Consider the following 19115-nt stretch of genomic DNA (forward strand, 5'->3'; position numbering starts at 1 on the left):
AGGGAGAAGCAATCCTAATGATTTATCACCTATATAATAGAATACCTCTCAAGAAGAAAGGAGAAATACAATTTGAACTTTGGCATAACAAACCTAGTCTAAGCCAAGGATTTAAATATCGACACGATACATCCGATACGAGGCGTATCATATCGGTATCAACCAGAGGAGATACGGGATACGCTTTGACTAAACCAGTATCCCTTGAATCGCACGTATCGGAGTGATACACATTTGTATCGGCCTATATCGTGTTGTATCAATCGGTACGCACCGATACAGATAGACGTGTTTCTTGCGTGCATGTTTATTTGTAAAAATGCGTCTGGTGTGATTCAAACACAAATCACCTAGCATTAAAGCCTTAACCACGCGCTTGATCCACTAGGCCACTTTTCATGTTATGAAATTTAATAAAATAAAATAACTTTTTTCCAATTCTAATGTCCACATGTAATGCAAAAAAAATACATTTGTGTTTAACAATTCCAGCAAAATAAAAAATTAGTATTCAAAACTAATATTTTATAAACTAATAGAATAAATAATTTCTTAAATCCACATTTATATAAAAAAAATATTTAATCTCAAGAAATATATACGAAAAAAGATATTAATAATAGAATAATTATTTAGTACTTAATATTTATAAATTTGAGCATGATATGCATCTTAAAATTTTATAAATTATTAATTAATATTTTAATTTGAACTAAAAAAAGTATATATTATTTATAAAAATAAAAATATTATTTACAAAAACCTTGAGAATATAATATAATTTGAATTTGTCAAATCAATTAATCTACATTTATATCAAAAAATGATTTTTATCTCAAAATTTATGAAAATAAAAATGTTAATAATGGAATAATTATTTTAGTAGTTAAAAATTATGAATTTTCATATGATGTATATCTTAGAAAATTTAATATATTTGATATATTTTAAGTTAATATTATTTATTTTTATAAATTTTCAATTTATATTTTAATTACATTTTATAATAACATGTTCATTGTTTACAAAAAAAATTGTTAACTAAACATTTGAGAATTAATTTTTAGTTGACTTTTGATTAATATTAAAAATTAAAATTAGTAAAATAGAAAATAATTAATATAATAATCCACATATTATAGTTGCATATGTTTTGTGCCTTGAAATTGAAAAGAAAATAACATAATAATAGCTTTGTGCATGTATTAATTTGTAAAAAAATATATATAATATGTTCCAAGATTCTTGATTGATACAATATTAATAAAATTTTATGATTTCTATGCATCCCACTATATTAATTGTAGTATATTTCTTTACATATACCTTTAGAATATTCATTTTTTATGTATCTATACATTATTTATGGCTATTTTGATCTTAAAAATAATGTTATTAATATGTTTATGGAATTTATATGCATTTTTCGACGTATCCATATTTTTTCGTCCGTATCCATGCGTTTTCAAAGCGTATCTATATCTATATCCATACCCAAGTGGTCTGATATGATACCTGATACCGATACTTTAATACTTGGTCTAACCTACTTAAAAGTTTGAAGTTGTTTAGTAAAGGTTGGTATACTTGAGCTTAAAAGAAAGAAATTGAGACCTAAAACCTATAACTATGTATTCATTGGGTATGCACAAAATAGTATAGCTTATAGATTCCTTATAATTAAAACAATATAAAATATTGTAGAATACAATACAATAATTGAGTCCTGAGATGCAGAATTCTTTGAACAAATCTTCCCATTGAAAAAGAAACAATAAATAGGGAACCTCCCCAAATTTATAATAAAAATTAAGAATAAGAGTTAAATACTCAAGAAGCTAGTACTTCACTTAGTTAAGAAAACATTAATTCTAGTAATCAAGAACATTATTTAAGGAAAAGTAAAAGACAAAGTAAAGAAATAAACTTGGATGACAGAATGTTCACATTTTTGGTAGAAAATGGCCTAGTAACACATCAAGAAGCAATAACCTCCCTTGATGCAATATTTTGGAAAGAATCTATAAAAAGTGAAATAGATTCTTTGATCACTAATCACACTTGGAAGTTAGTGGACCACTCACCTGGAACTAAGGCACTAGATTGTAAGTGGACATTTAAAAAGAAATTAAAGTTAGATGGTACAATGGATAAGTTTAAGTCTAGATTAGTTGCTAAAGGTTACAAACAAACGAATGATATGGATTTTTTTGACATATTCCCTAGTTGCAAAGTTAACTACAATTAGAATCTTATTTGCTATAGCATCCATTTACAAACAGGTGGTTCACCAAGTGGATGTTAAAAAAACTTTCTTAAATGGGACAAAGACAAAAGTTTGTAGATGTGTAAACTAATTAAGTCTTTATATGGCTTAAAACAAGTTCCCAAACAATGGAATAAAAAATTTGATAATGTGTTGATTACAAATGGGTATAGCAAAAATGATTCCGATAATTGCACTTACAACAAGTTTGTAGATGATAAAGGAGTCATGATCCGTTTGTATGTTGATGATTGGGGGTGCTCACAGTTCGATTAGGGCCATTTTCTGTAATCAAACTAGTTCTACCGATTTTTCAAAAATCGGTAACTGAAACCAAACCAAAGCCAATTGGTTAATTGGTTAACTGGTTCGGTTAACCGTCAGTTCGGTTCGTCGGTTTTTTAGTTTTTTAATTTTCACAATATATATTATAAAAATATATATAAACATATAATAAAAAATTATAAATATATATAATATTATATTTTAAATAATAAATAATATTTCATATATTATAAATATATATTTATATATAATGCATATTTATTAATTTATAATATATAAAAAATATAATATATATAATATGCATAAATATATATAAAAAATATAAAAATATATGTATATCAGTCGGTTTGATTAACCGTCGATTTTCTATATTGGTTAACCGAAACCAAATTGGCACCTTCGGTTTTTTAAAAACACCGAACTGAAACCGAACTGACCGATTCGGTTAATCAATTTTTTTGTTCAGTTTCGGTTTTTTTGCTCACCCCTATTGTTGATATGTTGATAATGGAAACAAGTCTAGGTATAGTGAAAGAAACAAAACAATTTTTATGTCCAAATTTGACACTAAAGGCATTGGTGAGGCTTATGTAATCTTGGGGATTAAAATATATAAATAACAAGGAAATTTTATCATTTCCTAGTCACACTATACAGAGAGTATATTTAGAAAGTTTGGATACTATGACTATAAACTTATTAAGACACCACTTGACAGTAGTATTCAAATAAGAAAACATGTAGCATAACCTGTTTCACAAAAGGAGTATGGAAGCATAATTGGTTTTGTGTCCTACACAAGATCAAATATAGCAATAGTTATAGGAAAACTAAGTCAACATACTCATAATCTCGGATATGAACATTGCAATGTTTTAGTAAGATTATTAAAATATTTGAATGAACCATAAATTTTAGTTTGTGTTACTTAGGTTTTTCTCCTGTTTTAGAAGGTTTTACTAATGCGAATTAGATTTCAAATTCAAAGGATAGTACTTCCACTAGTGGATGTCTTTACCCTATGAGATTTGAGCAGTATCGTGGAAACTGATAAAGCAATCCTATAATACAAGTTCAACATTGGTGGTTGAATTCATTACATTACAATTAGTAAGGTCTGAGGCAGAGTGTCTAAGGAACATTTTGGCAGATATACTATTTTGGCCACAACTAGTTCCATCTATATTTCTCTATTATGACAACCAAGCAATAATAGCCAGAGCAAAAAACAAAATTTACAATGGTAAGAGAAGGCACTTCCACCTAAAACACAACTTGGTAAGACTACCTCAGCAAATGTACTATTGTTCTGAATTTTGTAGTATCTTAAAAGAATTTTGTAGATTCGTTGACCAAACCACAAACTTCTAAAATGGTTTATGAGGCATCAATAGGAATGGAGCTAAAGCCCATTACATAAGTCATTGATGATGGGCATCAAACCTATGTGAAAGGAGATCTTTGGAATAAGATTGAATGGGTAAGAATGAGTCATGACTTGGAAAACACTATCAATTTGTGCCTAGTTATGGATGCTGAAGTAAGATAGTGCTCATTACAAAATGAGGAAGTTGAGTGTAAGACTCTTAATCAGTTAAAAATAGTGTGTGCAGTGCACACTGAATAATCAGCCTGAGTGTGAAGTGCGGCCGTTTCTATGAGAGCTCTAAGGGCTAACTCTACAAAATACTCATGATTCTAAGAGAGGAACCAGACCAAAATGTTCCAAAACAAAAAAAAAAACCACCAAGTAATTGGTGAATTGAGTTGGTTGGCAAATTAGCTAGTTACGACAAAGAGAAAAGATTGAAGGAGTCTGACTCTACTCATACTCTGTAACATAATTTGTTACACCCAAGTGTTGATTGAAGTCCAAAAGACATCACTATCTCTCATCTCAGTGCTCATGTTATCTTGTCATTCTTGTAATTTTGAATCTTGTAGGGGATTGTTGGAAGGATATTCAAATTTTCAAGAATCTACCTCCCTCCTTTTTGCTCTTGGCTTTTGTCTTTTCCTCTTCTCTCCTCTTGAGTGCATGTGAAGACCTCTTGTCCCATATTGCTTGGGAAAAGAACTAGTTTGAGTATATCTATATACTTGCTCTCTCTGTGGGTAGAGACCCATAGGAGAAAGCATTATACATAGTTCAAGTAAGGGAGGTTGGAGGTGCTTTTCACATATGCGCACACTAAGTCAGGCCGGATCGGGGCATGGGTACAAGTGTACATGTGCGTGTGCGCATGCCACATCCTATCCTTTTATTGTTTGACCATTTGCTTTAACCGGTTTGAATTGAAGTTTGATTTTAATTTTTAAATGTTTTCTTTCTCTTCTGTTTGTCTCTTCGAATTGATGCTTATTTTGGAGAGACACATCTCTTTGTTTGGGAACGAACATCTCTATGTCTATTCGGGTGACTGAAAGCACTCTATAAATAGAGTGTTGGTTGACCCAGTGACACAGAACACACATAACACAGTCTCTCCTTTGTTCATCTTCTCTGAGCATTATCTCTAGTGGTTCGCGGAGGTTTGGTAAGCGAGTGCATGCCTGTTAGAAGCCTGTGGGCTATTTTATCTTGGCGATCATTTTGCATTCACCCGGTTGCACCATATGGGGCAAATGTCATTTTAAGGAGAATGACCAAGTGGCAAGACTCAACCCTCCTACTGACTACAATGCTTAATTTCTCAACAACAGTTTTGCAACATTATTGCAATTCGGTTTTGGAATGTGAAAGCGATAAGTTCCATTCTGCATTCTACATTTTGATTATTATTTTTGCAATAAGATTCGAATTCAAAACCAAGATTTGGATATTCGTTAGCAGAAACATATCAAACCAACCGAATTAAAACATCAGATCCATGATCATATTCCATGATTTAGTTTGCTAAAATCCGATTTGATCCAACAATAAATGTTTTTTTCTCTTTTTAAGCCAATCCAATAATAAATGAGTATATACATGTAACATGCCTTATGTATCTATATGTATACTAAAGTAGAATGATGCCACGTCATGGCCTAAGTAACATGCCTTATGTATCTATATTACCCCAACGGAGAACTCTTAGCCCCTCTCATTTTAGCTTTCCTTGCTCCCTCATGAAGCCACCTCATCACTCCCTTCTCCTTCTCTCATAATGACACCTCATCATGCTTCGCCCACCTCTCTTACATCTATGTTTATCCCTTTGGATATCCCTTCCTAAAACTATTCCTAAAATCTCTTTCTACCAAAATCTAATCTAATATAACCAAGTGGCACCACTGTCCCCCACTTTCTCCTAAATTATTTATAATTTCTATTTATCCTCTCCTCCACTTTTCATCTATATCTATCAAAAGAAAGTTTGAATTAAAAAAATTAATAATTATTTAAATATTATAATAAAATTATGTAATAACTTTAAAATATTTATTAAAAACACAAAAATATCATAGATTTAATAATATTCATATTATTAATAATTTTATATATTTATGAAATTCAAAACAAAATTGTACTAACAATATAAATTATAATTTTATGAATTTTTCAATTTCAATATTATTCAAATAATAAAAATTAAAAATTAAAAAAAAAATTAAAAAACTTCAATAACTAAATATTATAAATAAGAAAATGTTAAAAATATTTAATATTATATAATAACTTTAAATTAAATAAAATTTAAATAATGAAGCTAGGTAACGATTTTAAATAGTTAAAATAACTAAATTATGTAACTAAATTTTATATAGTTAAAATAATGAAACAACAAAATTTTAAATAGATAAAATAATGAAATTATGTAATAGACTTAAAAATTTTATTAAAAGTAGAAAATCATTAAAATAGACTTCATAATATTTGAATTAATAATAATTTTATATTTTACAAAATTATGTAATAATAATATAACTTATAATTTTATGGATTATGAAATTCAATAAATAAGTAATATTGAAATAACTAAATAGTGATATTAAATAGATGAAGAATATTGTAAATAACTAATTTTAAATATTTTATATATTAAAAGATTACTAACTAAATCATATTTTTAATATTATTTGAAAATAAATAAAATAGATTAAATAAATAAATTATGTAATAACCTTAAAACATTTATAAAAAACAAAAAGTAATTATAATAGAAGTAATAATAGTTGATGATAAGAATATAAAATATAAATAATTTAATTTTTTAAATATTATTGAAATAATGAAAAATAGATTAAATAATTTAGAGGTGTTAAAGCTTTCAAATAACAAAAATAGGTAATATCTTTCAAAAGAAAGTTTTTAGTAGATATTAAAAAAATAGAATAATATTTGCAATTATTAATGTATTAATAATAACATTATTGAGATTATATCAATTAATAATTCTAGAAAATAACTATCAGAAAATGGATATTTATTAATTTTAAAATCTTAATATATATTTATATATACCAAAATTTATATTTATTGTACTTTTGTGATAAATATATTTTAAATATTTATGTATAACTCAAATTTTGTTTTGTTATTTAATAGAAAATTTTCAATATATCTATCTATCTATCTATCTATCTATATACTAAAGTAGAAACATGCCATGTCATGGACTAAGCTTTCTCCCTTACCTCAATTGAGAACTCTTAAACACTCTTCATTTTAGCCTTTCTTGCTCCCTCATGAATCGACCTCATCACTTCATTCTCCCTCTCCCATATGAATTATTTAATTAATTAATAGTATCAGCAATACATTATTTAATAGTATTTATTAATTAATTATATTATTTATTTAATAAAATACCATAATTAATAAAAATATTGTTAATTAATGAATTACTAATAAATTATATCAAAATTCTATAATTAATTAATAGTATTTTCATAAATACTGTTTATTAGTTAAATAAATATTATAATTAATAACAAAATATCGTTAAAAATACCATAATTAATTATGATATTTATTTATTTTAGGTATTTTGGTAAGCTCGAGGGGGGGTGGGGTATTTTAGTATATTAAGGTCTAAGGAGGCCAAAACAAATTCTAATCTAATGGTGGGTATATACAATGGTTTTGCATGATACGAGCCAATGAGATTAGCCAAAATAGAATCTTTTTATATGGAGGGCAAACAAGGGTATTTTTGGCTAAAATTTTATAGGGCGAGGTTTTTAGGCATTTTGAATCGATTGGTAGGGTCAGGTTGGCCCAATTGTGTCGAGATTAGGTAGATTCAAAAATGACTTGATCTATTCAACGCGAAGCTATGGAACAAAATCTTGGTGTAATTAAGGGGCAAACAAAGGTATTTTGGGCTGAATTTTTGTGGGCAGGGATTTTAGGGTGTCTAGGATCTTATGGAAACATCTGATTGATATTGGAGGGCCAAAATCACGGAAATTTGGTTCAATAAGAGCATTTGAAATGGAATATTCATTCGACGATGGGGTAAATGGGAGAATTTTAGGTTGAAAATTTATAAGTAAATGTTTTTGGTGTATCTAAGGTTCAATTGCATGGTCTAATTTATTTAGAAGTGTCAATATCAAGGAGATTTGGGTTGTGGGTGGTTCTGGCTAACAAGAGGGTTCGAAAGAGAATATTGGTTTGATAAAAGAATAAATGAAGGGGAATCTTGGGTTGAAATTTCAGGGGAAGATATTTTAGGAGGTCCTAGGTCTGATGATGGTGTTTGGAGATTTTTAAGTACTTCAGAAAGATCCGAATAGTCTAATCAGGTGTTCAGTGTAAATTGGGGTTTCGACAGCAAATTGAACAAAAATCAGGTGATGACTATGAGGTTTCTAGAGGTATTGTCTCTTGGATCATTTGGTGGGGTTTGATTGGTCCATAAATGGTATGATCAAGGACATTTAACAAATGAATATCTTGGTCAATGAGATAGCCCAAATTAAAATCTTAGTATGATAAATTGATGAAATTTTGTGATAAGGTATTTATAGGTAATATAGACTCTTTAAAAGCCCATTAACTCTAATTTGCAATTCATGGGCCTTGTAATCTGACATGCCTGAATGTTTTTCGGACCAAGTTTGGGCTTTTGTAAATAAACCCAACCCAATAAATGTTACATCAAAAAATCATATTATTTTGTTGTAGTTCCTTGTTTTTATTTTCATAAAACAAAATCAATCATGTTATCCAACACCCCCAAGGCCCTAACTTTGAGCTGATGAATTTACAGGCTCAAGAATCTCACCACAGTTAAGTTTTCTGTTTTCAGAGTCGGTTTCCAGGCCTCTTGCCTTGTTCACATCTCATCATCTGCCTTGTTCACATCGATATATGCACCACCTTTCTTTTTAAACAGCGAAAGAAGCACCGGTCAAATTGGTACTTGGAGTCCACTAAAGTATTGGCCTTTACTGATAACATGCGAAGGCACAAGAAACAGCAGTAAAAAAGGTGAACCAGAAGCGCAAATTTAAAGCCCCCCCACCCCACGCGCAGAGGAAGAGCCCTTCTCAGCTGCAAATCCTATATGAAAGAATGGCCCTCAAGAGTTATTCCACTATTGTTGGAATCTCCGGCACTAGAAAGCCAGAGCCATTCACCTACTTATAGGGAGAAAATGTGCATAACCTGTACGAAGGAATGCCCCTAAGAGGTTTTGCTATAATTGTGGTTGCATGGTTGGGTTTCAGACAGCGCAGGGGAAAGAACATATTGCCCACATACCAGAATTCAGAATTAAAGAAGCAGTGATAAAAAATTCAATAGTAGAAGACAGTATTTGGGAAACAAGCGCCTTGCTTTCATGGTGCTCCGAGAAGGCATTGCTAACCGTGTAAAGCCTCTGGCAGGAATTTGTTCTCTGGCTATACGCCACAAATATGCATGGAGTCTTTTTTATGGCCCAAAGCAACTGAAGGCTAAGCACTTTGGACCTCGGCATTTGAACGTGCTGCTCTATCATTGCTCAGAAGAATTCAATGAGGAACTTCCCTCCTCTGAATGGTACAAGACGGCCTTTCCGAAGTTGAACAAATTGTCCCATGTCTTGAGAAATGTTGATTCGATTGATGGAAGACTAGTTTATGTTGAAAACGGATTAGACATCATGGATGACAATATCAGACGCCAAATGCATACCTTCAAGTCGCTCTCCAGGGCTTTTCTTGGGTCTCCTTCAGTGCAGGAAGCACTGAAGATGAAGGCAGTGACTTCGCCAGCAGCTACTCGAATGATACCTGACACTTGTTTCGGTAGTGTGAATGAAAGAGAACCCATGATCCTCAACACTCTAACCAAGGTGTGCAACTTCCTGAACATATCTGCACAACAAAGGAAATCTGTGCGTCTCACCATATGCCCCCAGGTCACTCTGCAGCGTATATGGACGGGTGCACTTGAGGAGATACTGAAGGGCTTGAAATCTGAGATGGAATCACTGAATTATGGAATTCTGACACGAGATGTCCAGATGGCTGAGCAGATTGTTTCTAGTTGCTTAAAGTTTTTAGCCGACTCAACAACATCGTCTGACCCTGATTCCATCTCCTGGATGCGACTCACCCCATCAAAGAAGATTGATTCCCCACCACCTTCCCGGCGATGGGGAGATGCGCTTGAGATGTTAAATGACCTCATGAAGTGCTTCAGGAATGAGAAGGAAATATTGTATCACGTATCCAAGGTTGAGGCAATGAAAGAAGGGATGTATCAAATAAAGGATGTGTTAGTGGACAAAGATCTCGGATACAAGGAGGCCCGCCATCAAGAAAGCTTAGTGCAAAAGAAGCTTACAAAAACCTTGGGCCACTCATCCCAGTGCCTGTTCACTCTCTTGCAATATTATCTATATGGGAATATTAGAGATATTGAAATAGAAGTTTGTGGAGGGCTTTACAAGGGTAGTGTTAAGGGTAGCTTCTGCGTGTGCATTGGGAAGATTTTGACATCAGATGAGGAGAAGATGGTACGAAGTGGAATCAAACAGTTGGATCGGGCTCTTGGATTATTCAGATTTGTTTGGGAAACAGCAGGAATTAAAGAGGTTTTGGAGTTGCAGGGCCACTTGTGGTGTGTTGGGGCTGAGGACAGGACACTTACATACAGAGGAAATGTGTTCTTTCTACATGGGATTAGGATCTGACTGATGAAATGTCATTAGAGAAGTTTTGACAGAACATTTTAGCCTAAGAACAATCAATTTTGGAACCACCACGACTATGTCCATCAACTTTCATTCAAATAATGGCATCTTATTCACTCATTATATTATTGAGAAGACCAATGCATACTTGATTCATGAAAACTAAGGACTGCATGAGCGAGAAGTAAATGTAACAATGCATATGCTATCAGCAAAACCTTTATTCCAAAGACAGAATGCTGGGTAGCTGGGGAAAGCATTATCTTGGCCAAGATCAGACAGTTAAAGCATATTGTGCTTGAAGGGTAACTCCAAAGTGGTCATTGACGCCATTTTAGGTTCATCAATTAAAAGTCACACCATAAGTCGAGGATATCTGTCGTTAGCAAGATCATTGTTCAATTGTGTTAATAGTTAATACCATTCCCTTAATCTAAAAGTCACAAAGCAGCTTTATTTTTGGCTAGTCAAAACCTCCCTGATGGCATGGTTTGGGTTGAGAGGCTTCCATTGGTCTTACAAATGTAGTTTTTGAGGATACTAGAGGGCAGGGTGCCCCTTTTCTTGAAGGCCCTTCTTGAAGGGCGAAAGAACAACCTAGAATGCATTGGTTGAGATAACTTCATAACAAGAAAAGTTGCATTTGTTTCTAGATTAAGGGAATGGTGTGACAGAATTTGTGTAGGCAACTCCAGATCAAGATAAACCTTTGAGGAATACAATATTATCAAATATCTTACTTGGTATATGGAGCATTTTTTATTTGATATTTAACTGATTTGTTTTATTCTCTCCATTGTTATATTTGATAAATTAAAATTTTCTTTTCTTGTTCTCCTTTTTATATCCCGTTGAGTCTCATCTAAAAATCTAATCTCATCTGGTAAAGCATGTTGCTTTCAACCATGTATTAAGGCTCTAATTGCATTTTCCAATTGAATAAATAGAATATTTTACCAATAAGAGGAAGGAATACAACAAATAGGGGATAGAAACCCCATATACAGGGAAGCGGCAATCATATTTGTGCTTTCTTCTATTTGGCTGTGCTTATAATGATTAAATGATACAACTATATGAAACAATGATTGATTTTCTTTATACATAGAAGATTACCCCACCAAAACACCGTCTCATGATTATCAGCAGCAACCATTCACAGAACATCAGTATAGTTCCATTAAAGTGTCCTTGTGCATCTTCCCAGTAGATTTAGCCCACTTTATGGTTGACCTGGCCAAAGCATCCATTGGATCTATACACTTCTTCAGAAGAGGATCATCCTGAGGCAAAAGACCCTGCATGTCATCAGATGCAATGATGACAGTGTTCACAGCTCTCACCAGAAGAACCTGAAGCGCAATTCTCAAGAGATTTCTTGCTCCTTCCATATCCTTCCTGTTCAAAGCTTCAACAGCAGGAATGACTGTGTGCTCCATGGTTGCTTTGTCTGGCAGCACAACCTCAAATCCCTGTGCATTACAGGAATAGGATGAAACTGGAAAAATATGGATCATGGGTTGATTTCTGTTTCCTCTAAAAAGAATACCATCAGTTGAATTAATCCATAAAAACTATCTTCATTTTCTGGGAAACAACTAAAATAATAGCTCTTTAGTTGCGGAATATCACCAAGTAACGGTGAACATGAAATCACACACCCACTGGACAGGTAAAACAGCATTTACTTATTGTTTTCCTTTTTTTATTGGGGGGGGGGGGGGTGCTGGGGGAGTATTTGAGATTGGATCATAACAGATGGCATATTGGCATTTCAAAACTTTCTATTATCATCTCAATTCCCATCCACAATACTTTACCATATGCTTACCCTTTCTTCCTGCTAGTAATATCTACTTGAAATTCTACTGGATAGGAAATACAATTTATTAATGACTACCCAAACCTTGGGATAGGAGTCTTGTCCAAATACTTTTTTTGCTGAAATAAAAAAAGAAGCCACTCATTTTGTTTCTAATTATTATGGAACTAAAACTTTTTTATTCCTTCTATTCTTTTTTCATTATAGTGCTTAGATATTTACATCTTATAATTATTAGCACAAGGGTAGGGGCAAGTAAGGTGGGCTGAGCCGGGTTGTAGCTCAACCTATGGCCAACCCTAAGAATTGGACCTAAAGCCCAAGCCCAAGGTCAAGGCTGAATTATCCAACCTGAGTCCAGCTTGCACTAAAATTTGATGCACTCGTGTTGGGTTCAGGTTGAAGGCAGGCCTGGGTTGGTCCATCAACCCACACTAAAAAATTGATATACATGTATGTGTATATGTAAAATTACGCATATATGCATGCAAATATGTGTCTATATACACATGTATGTGTATATGTAAAATTACGCATATATACATGTGTATAATTGGGCTGGGCTCGGGTTGGGATAAAGTTGGGCCGGGTTTGGGCTACCTAAGGGCTAGGCCCAAGCCCTGCCCAAAAAATTAAAAAGCCCAAACTTTTGGGCCCATGCCCATCCTGAGGATCGAAAATCCAAGCCACCCATGTATAATTGCAAGCTGGGTTGGTCTGGGCATGGGTTAGGTCCACCCAAGCTGGGTTGGTCTGGGCATGAATCATATTTTCTATGATTCTTTTCTCCAATGGCCCAAGAAACCAAAAACTCCTGCATATTCTTGCATAACCTTCAGAGAAACTACTACTAGAGCTGTAAATTATATCCATTTTTTCCAAAATTGAGTCCAAATTCAGGTCCAGTCAGGTGATCCAAATTTGATCCATTTATAATTGGATTTTATATGGTTCCACTCCTATCAGATCCTACATGACCCAATTCAATTCAATCTAAATATATGTGCTTATATATACTTAAAATTCACATTGCATCTTTTAGTAAAATTGGTTTGCATGTTGTATTTTTGCTAAGGAGTCATTGGTTCAAGCTTCATATGACAATTTATTGAAAGCTCTTATATGACAATTTGCTAAGGAGTCATTGGCATTCAAAGCTCTTGTTTCTAACTTCTGTAACTCTTATAAAATAAGTTCATTATCAATCATCAGTCATTTTACCAAAAAAAATTGCTTGACATGAAAAATCTCATGAAGTTTACAACATTAGACAGGACTGCATGGATAACTATTATTAAGTACACTTAAAGGATACAGTCTGATATGAAGTGTCATCAAATAGTCATATCTAGTATCATGTGTTGAGCCCTCTCACATTTTTTGTAAAATAATTTGCTTTCTATCTGACAATTTATTCAATACAAGCCAAGACAAAACATAAGTGAAAAACAGAGATTATGAAATTTCCTAACTAGCAGGAAGCTTCCACTCAACAAACTGTCATATACCATTCCTCCTACAGATTATTTTTTGATAATTAACTGGAAAATTTTATTAAGGCCCAACTAGAAAGCAGGCCAATAGTTACAAACATGAAAAAATAAAGAGAAGCTGTTACAAGCTGCAGCCCAGCCCTAGACAACCTCATTCTATCTGTTCCTTGTCTACCCTAGCTCTTGCTAGAGCATTTGTCAACATGTTAGCACTTGTGGGCACTCAATTGAACGAGACATTCAAGGTTGCACCTAGAGAGTGTGCCTACCTTACCAACAATCCCACCTTCCAAGGTATTTTCCTTGGACTTTCATCCAACAGATTACAGTTTGACAATCACCTTCTCTTACAGAATATCTTAATGGTATTATAACCATACAAAATAAGCATTTACACTAGAATGGAACCCTTCAACAGAGACTCCAATTCATCTACTGTTTACATTATAAGTTTAAGAATTTGCATATACAAGCACACTTTCCATCAATTTACTTTGAAAGCTAAGAGTTATCTATAACTTCTAACTTGAGGCTCTGTTTGGGAAGAGTGCAAATACAAATATGTAGAGTGCATTCTGGTCCTTGTAAATGCAAAGTTGGTTTAGTTTTGCATTGATAAATCTACTTTCTTGCCAAACAATTTTTAGTTGTAATGGATGCAAACACAAATCCTGAGATTGAAATATACCTTTTTAACATTGATCAACTTTTAGTGCAAAGTTAGCATCCATTTTTTGGATGCAAACTTTGCTCTCATTTTGGATGCAAATATACCTTGAAATTTGTGAACGCCGTCACTTTCAGTACATAACACCAGCAAAGCTGAACCAGGGTGCATAAAATGCACTGAACCGGCATTTGCACTCTTCCCAAACGGGGCCTTAATAGCTGATCTTATGTCTAAACAGACATGATATGAAACAAGGGGAGGGTGATAAAGGCAACAATATGAAATATTTTTCGTGGGTAAGTAATAAACTATTTTGCAAATTAAGTAGATCTTATGTCTAAACAGACACAATATACAAGTTTCTATGGGAGAAGAGTATAGTTGTACAAATTATATCTGCTTACAGAATAATAGCAACAACTGGTCATGAACATATCTGAAATGTTTTAAACTGAGTAGACATCTTGATGAGTTGGTAATGTCTTTGGGTTTTCAATAGCTCAATGGTCATCTTCACCAAGCAATAAATATTTCAAGTATTCAGAACTCTTAATTAGGCATAATATACCAATACACCTGAATTGAAAATGACAGAAATACCTGAGTCTCAAGTTTCTCCTGATAGAAACCAGCTGCTAAAGTTGTATCTGTGGCAAGGACCCCAATCCGCACATTACTCCCAGCTTCAACTGGCTTCAAGTTTGCTTCCTTGAGCTCCAATGCAATACACTCACCTACATGAAGGAAGGGTATAGAGCAGCCTTGAGAGACCTCTCCGTGCCACTTGTGCAAAATATGACAAGGCATAACAATACAACGAGCTCCTGAGTGCTCAAGAAAAGCCCTTTTATGTTGCAAATTCTCCACAACAGAAGTATGATCCAATTGAGCAGGGGCAGTTTTGGTATTAAGATAAGGAAAACCACTCCTCTCATGGGACAAAAGCTCCTTGTTTAACACTGGATCGCTGCAGACAACAAAAGGAAGGTTCTCTTCTCCATCCTTTGAACTCCAAAAGATGAGTTTTTCCAAGAAATTCAGTGTAGAAACAGCTGACACCCCTCCGATTATACCTACTGTATTGGCTTGGCTGAGCAAGGAACTAGATGTCTGATTGCTAGATGGAGCTGAACGTGAACCAGATCTCCTCTTACATTCAACCCAATTACCATTATCATCAGTGTGCAAGAGAATTGAAGATGGTTGTACGGCCAGAGCTGGATATGCCCTGGTTCTACACTGGTTCCTATATTTGTTTACACTACATACCAGATATGTTGGGCAATTCCATGTGCAGAAAGACATCACTATGCTTCCATCAAACATTCTCAACACCTTGAACCACCTCTGAGAGCTAGAAAAACCTATGTGGGTGGTCAGAAATTCAACATCTAGAACCCAGATCCCATTTTTAAACCAGTAAGTTCTTGGGCATCCTGAATTTCTGCCCCCTCAAGAACAAAATTCTCACCACCGAAAGTAGCAAATTCTGTAATATATCTATACTTCAGCCCCTAAAACCCTAAACCCATTTCTAAAAGCTACTAAATCTTATGGATTCCAGGACTCTAATCTCAAAGTTGCCCGCATACCTTCATAAGCTTTCCAATTTTCAGTCCTATAGCTGAGAACATAAAAACCTTAGATTGGGTTCCTAAATTTCCATTTCTAAGCACCGGATCCCAACTCTAAAAGTTGTTGAGTCTTCTGAAATTCAACTACCAACCCACACTCAGTACAAAACTAGTAAATCTCAAATGTTTTCTAGACAAATGAGGCCCAAAAGTAAAACCCAGAAGATTGAATAAGAGCAAGTGAGGACATCATCCTCCCGGTTTTAGGGTTTTTTATATGCATTTCAGTGTTTATCACTCACTAATCATCGAAAGCAGAAGGAATCTACACGTTTGTTTCTCTGTCACTTTTCAAGACCAATATATTCATGATATCTACCACTGAAAGATATATGAATGCAATAACGGGGAAGAAAAAACAAACAAGAGACAGAGATTTATTACCCTTCCCTTTGCTATTCTTTTGTCCATCTCTTGCAATTTTTAATCCTGGAGATTGAAATAATTGAAGGTAAGAGATTACCCCTCAGTCTGCTGTAAGTGTGTCCAAATTTTTAATCTTTATAATAATCTGCACCTGCTACCGGTTGCTATCCCCCACTGTCCTGCATTGATCTTTAACACTTAAAAACCATAAACAACAACCGTCATTATCTTCAATTCACTAACATTTATGGGTTACTGGTTACTGGGCAACCTTTACAACTTGATAAACATTCAACAGTACAGTTCTGAGACAGGACACACATGATTTTCATTCTGGATGACAGGATTGTCGTCTGAAATATCTGATCAGTGTGATAATGACCACTAGCACCTAATCTTTTGCAATACAAATTTGTTGATACGCTCAACTGGCAGCCTTTAGTTAGATTTCAAGCATACCAATTTGTTTTCTTGCATGACTTTAGACCACAGATCTGGAACATCTTCTGTCTGTTCAACTTCACCAAAAAAATATCCATTTCCATATTAACTTTACCTTTTTTTCTTTTTTCTTTTTTAAGGGGTTCTGTTTGGACCAGTACTGCAAGATTTGTCCCCAAGAAGGGCTTAGAACAGTAAAAATATATAGTTCCCATTGGCCAGTCAGTCCATCCAAATTAAGGTGTGTTTTCTGGGTTGTGGATACTGGATAGTACAAACTACAAAGGCATGACCCAATATTTGCAAAGCCTGGATGTGGGGACACAGGAAGTGTAGATGAGTCTGGCCGTCTGGGGACCCATAATTTGCCACCTGTTCCACGTTTAAACTATTTGAATCCACCAGTGGATGGACCGGACCCCATAGGCAGATCATCTGGGCCAGCAGTGAGCATGCACGAAAAATTATAATTTATAACCCTTAGAATTTAGCTAGACCTGCAATCGGGTCAAGCCGGGCCGGGTTCGTGTTGGTCCAAATTTTGGGTTAGATTGTCAAAGGCAATGCCCTAATCTTAAATATTCATGTTAGGGTTGACCCACAGGTTAAGTGGATCAATGGTTCAACCACCAGCTCAATTGGTCTTTGACCAAGTCAATAATTAATTTTTTACAAAAAAATATGGGTTTAATCATCTAATTTAAACAGTTCAACCCTCCAGGTGAACACAAGTTTGAAAATGTTGGGATGAAATGAGGTGACTCGACGGTATCCTGTGACTCAACCCGACCTGACCCAAAAAGAATTTTGAATCGGTTTGGATCATGTTGTATTGTTGTCTTCTAATTCGGGTCACTAGGTAGGAGACCCTAATCTTTTTTTTTTTTTTTGGGTTGGGTCAGATTGGATTTGGGCTTTGAATCGACTTTTTGCTAGGTCTTACATCTTACTGCATTTAACCTATAAACGTTTTTTTTTTTTTTGGGAGGAGTTTTTCGGTCCAAATTTTGCAATCCGTTTGGATGGGACCTGTACTGTAGAAGTGGCCCTCCTCCACCAAGCATACAAACAAACAAACAAATGGGAGGCTTTATGACCATCAAGCTTGGTCTGGAGCCGTGAAATGGGAGGCTTTGGAAGGATCTAGATGGCTAGTTCCAGGTGCAGATTCCGATGGGCAAACCCCTTACAGGATCTGGTTCGGGACCAAGAAGGTGGCTCATATTCAACCATTTAGTTAGGATATTCATATACCTGCCTAGTGGATTCAGATCCTACCCAAAATCTGGTTCGGATTCCCAGCTTTGAATTATACCCACCCAATCCATCTTAAAATATGGAGCAGGCCTAATCTCAGGTCTGACCCACTCCTTTCTTGCCCTAGCAACCACCTTCTTAGTGCAATAGTTACATGATGAAAGAGATTAACTTACTGTTAAAAAGGAGTAGTGATGAGTTTGAAATTGTACTCCTAGTGTCTTTTAGGCTGATCAGTTTGAGAAGAGTGTAAATGCAAATATGTAATAGTATTTTTAAATTGATAGGTACAAATTTGTTTATAAATTACAATACATCCGAAAGAGCAATACAATCTATTGAATTAATAAAAGAGGTAAATTGCATCAGATTCACAACTAACACAAATTTTTGCCAAACTCTTATGATCAAGAATTTTTATTTGCGTTTTTGTGATTATATATGCTAGAGCCTTCACTCAGAAAGTGTTCCACCACAACAATGTGAATATAACACTAAACAGAATTCATGTAATCATATAGTTAAGAAAAGGCTTGGATGATGATAATAATATAAAATATAATTAGTTCATAAAACTAAACTGATTGTATTCAAAAAATGCATAAAAAAATAAATAAATACTTGATGGGTTTTGGGTAAATACTCTTATTTTTCCAATATTGAGTATCATTATATTGAAATTTGCCCCATATAATTGAAGACTAGAGATGCTTGTCAAGTCCAGAGAATTAGCTTTTTAGGGAGGATGAGCTACACAAGGTGGGGTAGCT

General features: G+C 33.9%; 2 protein-coding genes across 2 annotated transcripts; one reads left to right on the plus strand and one right to left on the minus strand.

Moving 5' to 3' along the window:
• The first annotated feature begins 8587 nt into the window (after positions 1–8587).
• Positions 8588–11258, plus strand: LOC104595348 (exosome complex exonuclease). The gene has a single exon (XM_010256050.3). It carries the CDS (start codon positions 9325–9327, stop codon positions 10660–10662), a length of 1338 nt encoding a protein of 445 aa, XP_010254352.1. The 5' UTR covers positions 8588–9324; the 3' UTR covers positions 10663–11258.
• Positions 11259–11597: 339 nt separating this feature from the next.
• LOC104595349 (uncharacterized) lies at positions 11598–16640 on the minus strand. Its single transcript, XM_010256051.3, has 2 exons — positions 15248–16640; positions 11598–12134 (listed from the first exon to the last, which is right to left on the minus strand). Exons 1-2 carry the CDS (start codon positions 15971–15973, stop codon positions 11829–11831), a joined length of 1032 nt encoding a protein of 343 aa, XP_010254353.1. The 5' UTR covers positions 15974–16640; the 3' UTR covers positions 11598–11828.
• Positions 16641–19115: the final 2475 nt, after the last annotated feature.

Source organism: Nelumbo nucifera, chromosome 2 (genome assembly GCF_055504915.1).
Source record: "Nelumbo nucifera cultivar China Antique chromosome 2, China Antique-T2T, whole genome shotgun sequence".
NCBI lineage: Eukaryota > Viridiplantae > Streptophyta > Magnoliopsida > Proteales > Nelumbonaceae > Nelumbo > Nelumbo nucifera.

Excerpts from the sequence above, each read along its gene's own strand:
- LOC104595349 (XM_010256051.3), bottom strand. The coding sequence starts at position 15,973 with ATGTTTGATGGAAGCATAGTGATGTCTTTCTGCACATGGAATTGCCCA. Across the intron at positions 12,135-15,247 it reads AGGAGAAACTTGAGACTCAG|GGATTTGAGGTTGTGCTGCC; the intron begins GTATTTCTGTCA and ends TGTAATGCACAG.
- LOC104595348 (XM_010256050.3), top strand. The coding sequence starts at position 9,325 with ATGGTGCTCCGAGAAGGCATTGCTAACCGTGTAAAGCCTCTGGCAGGA.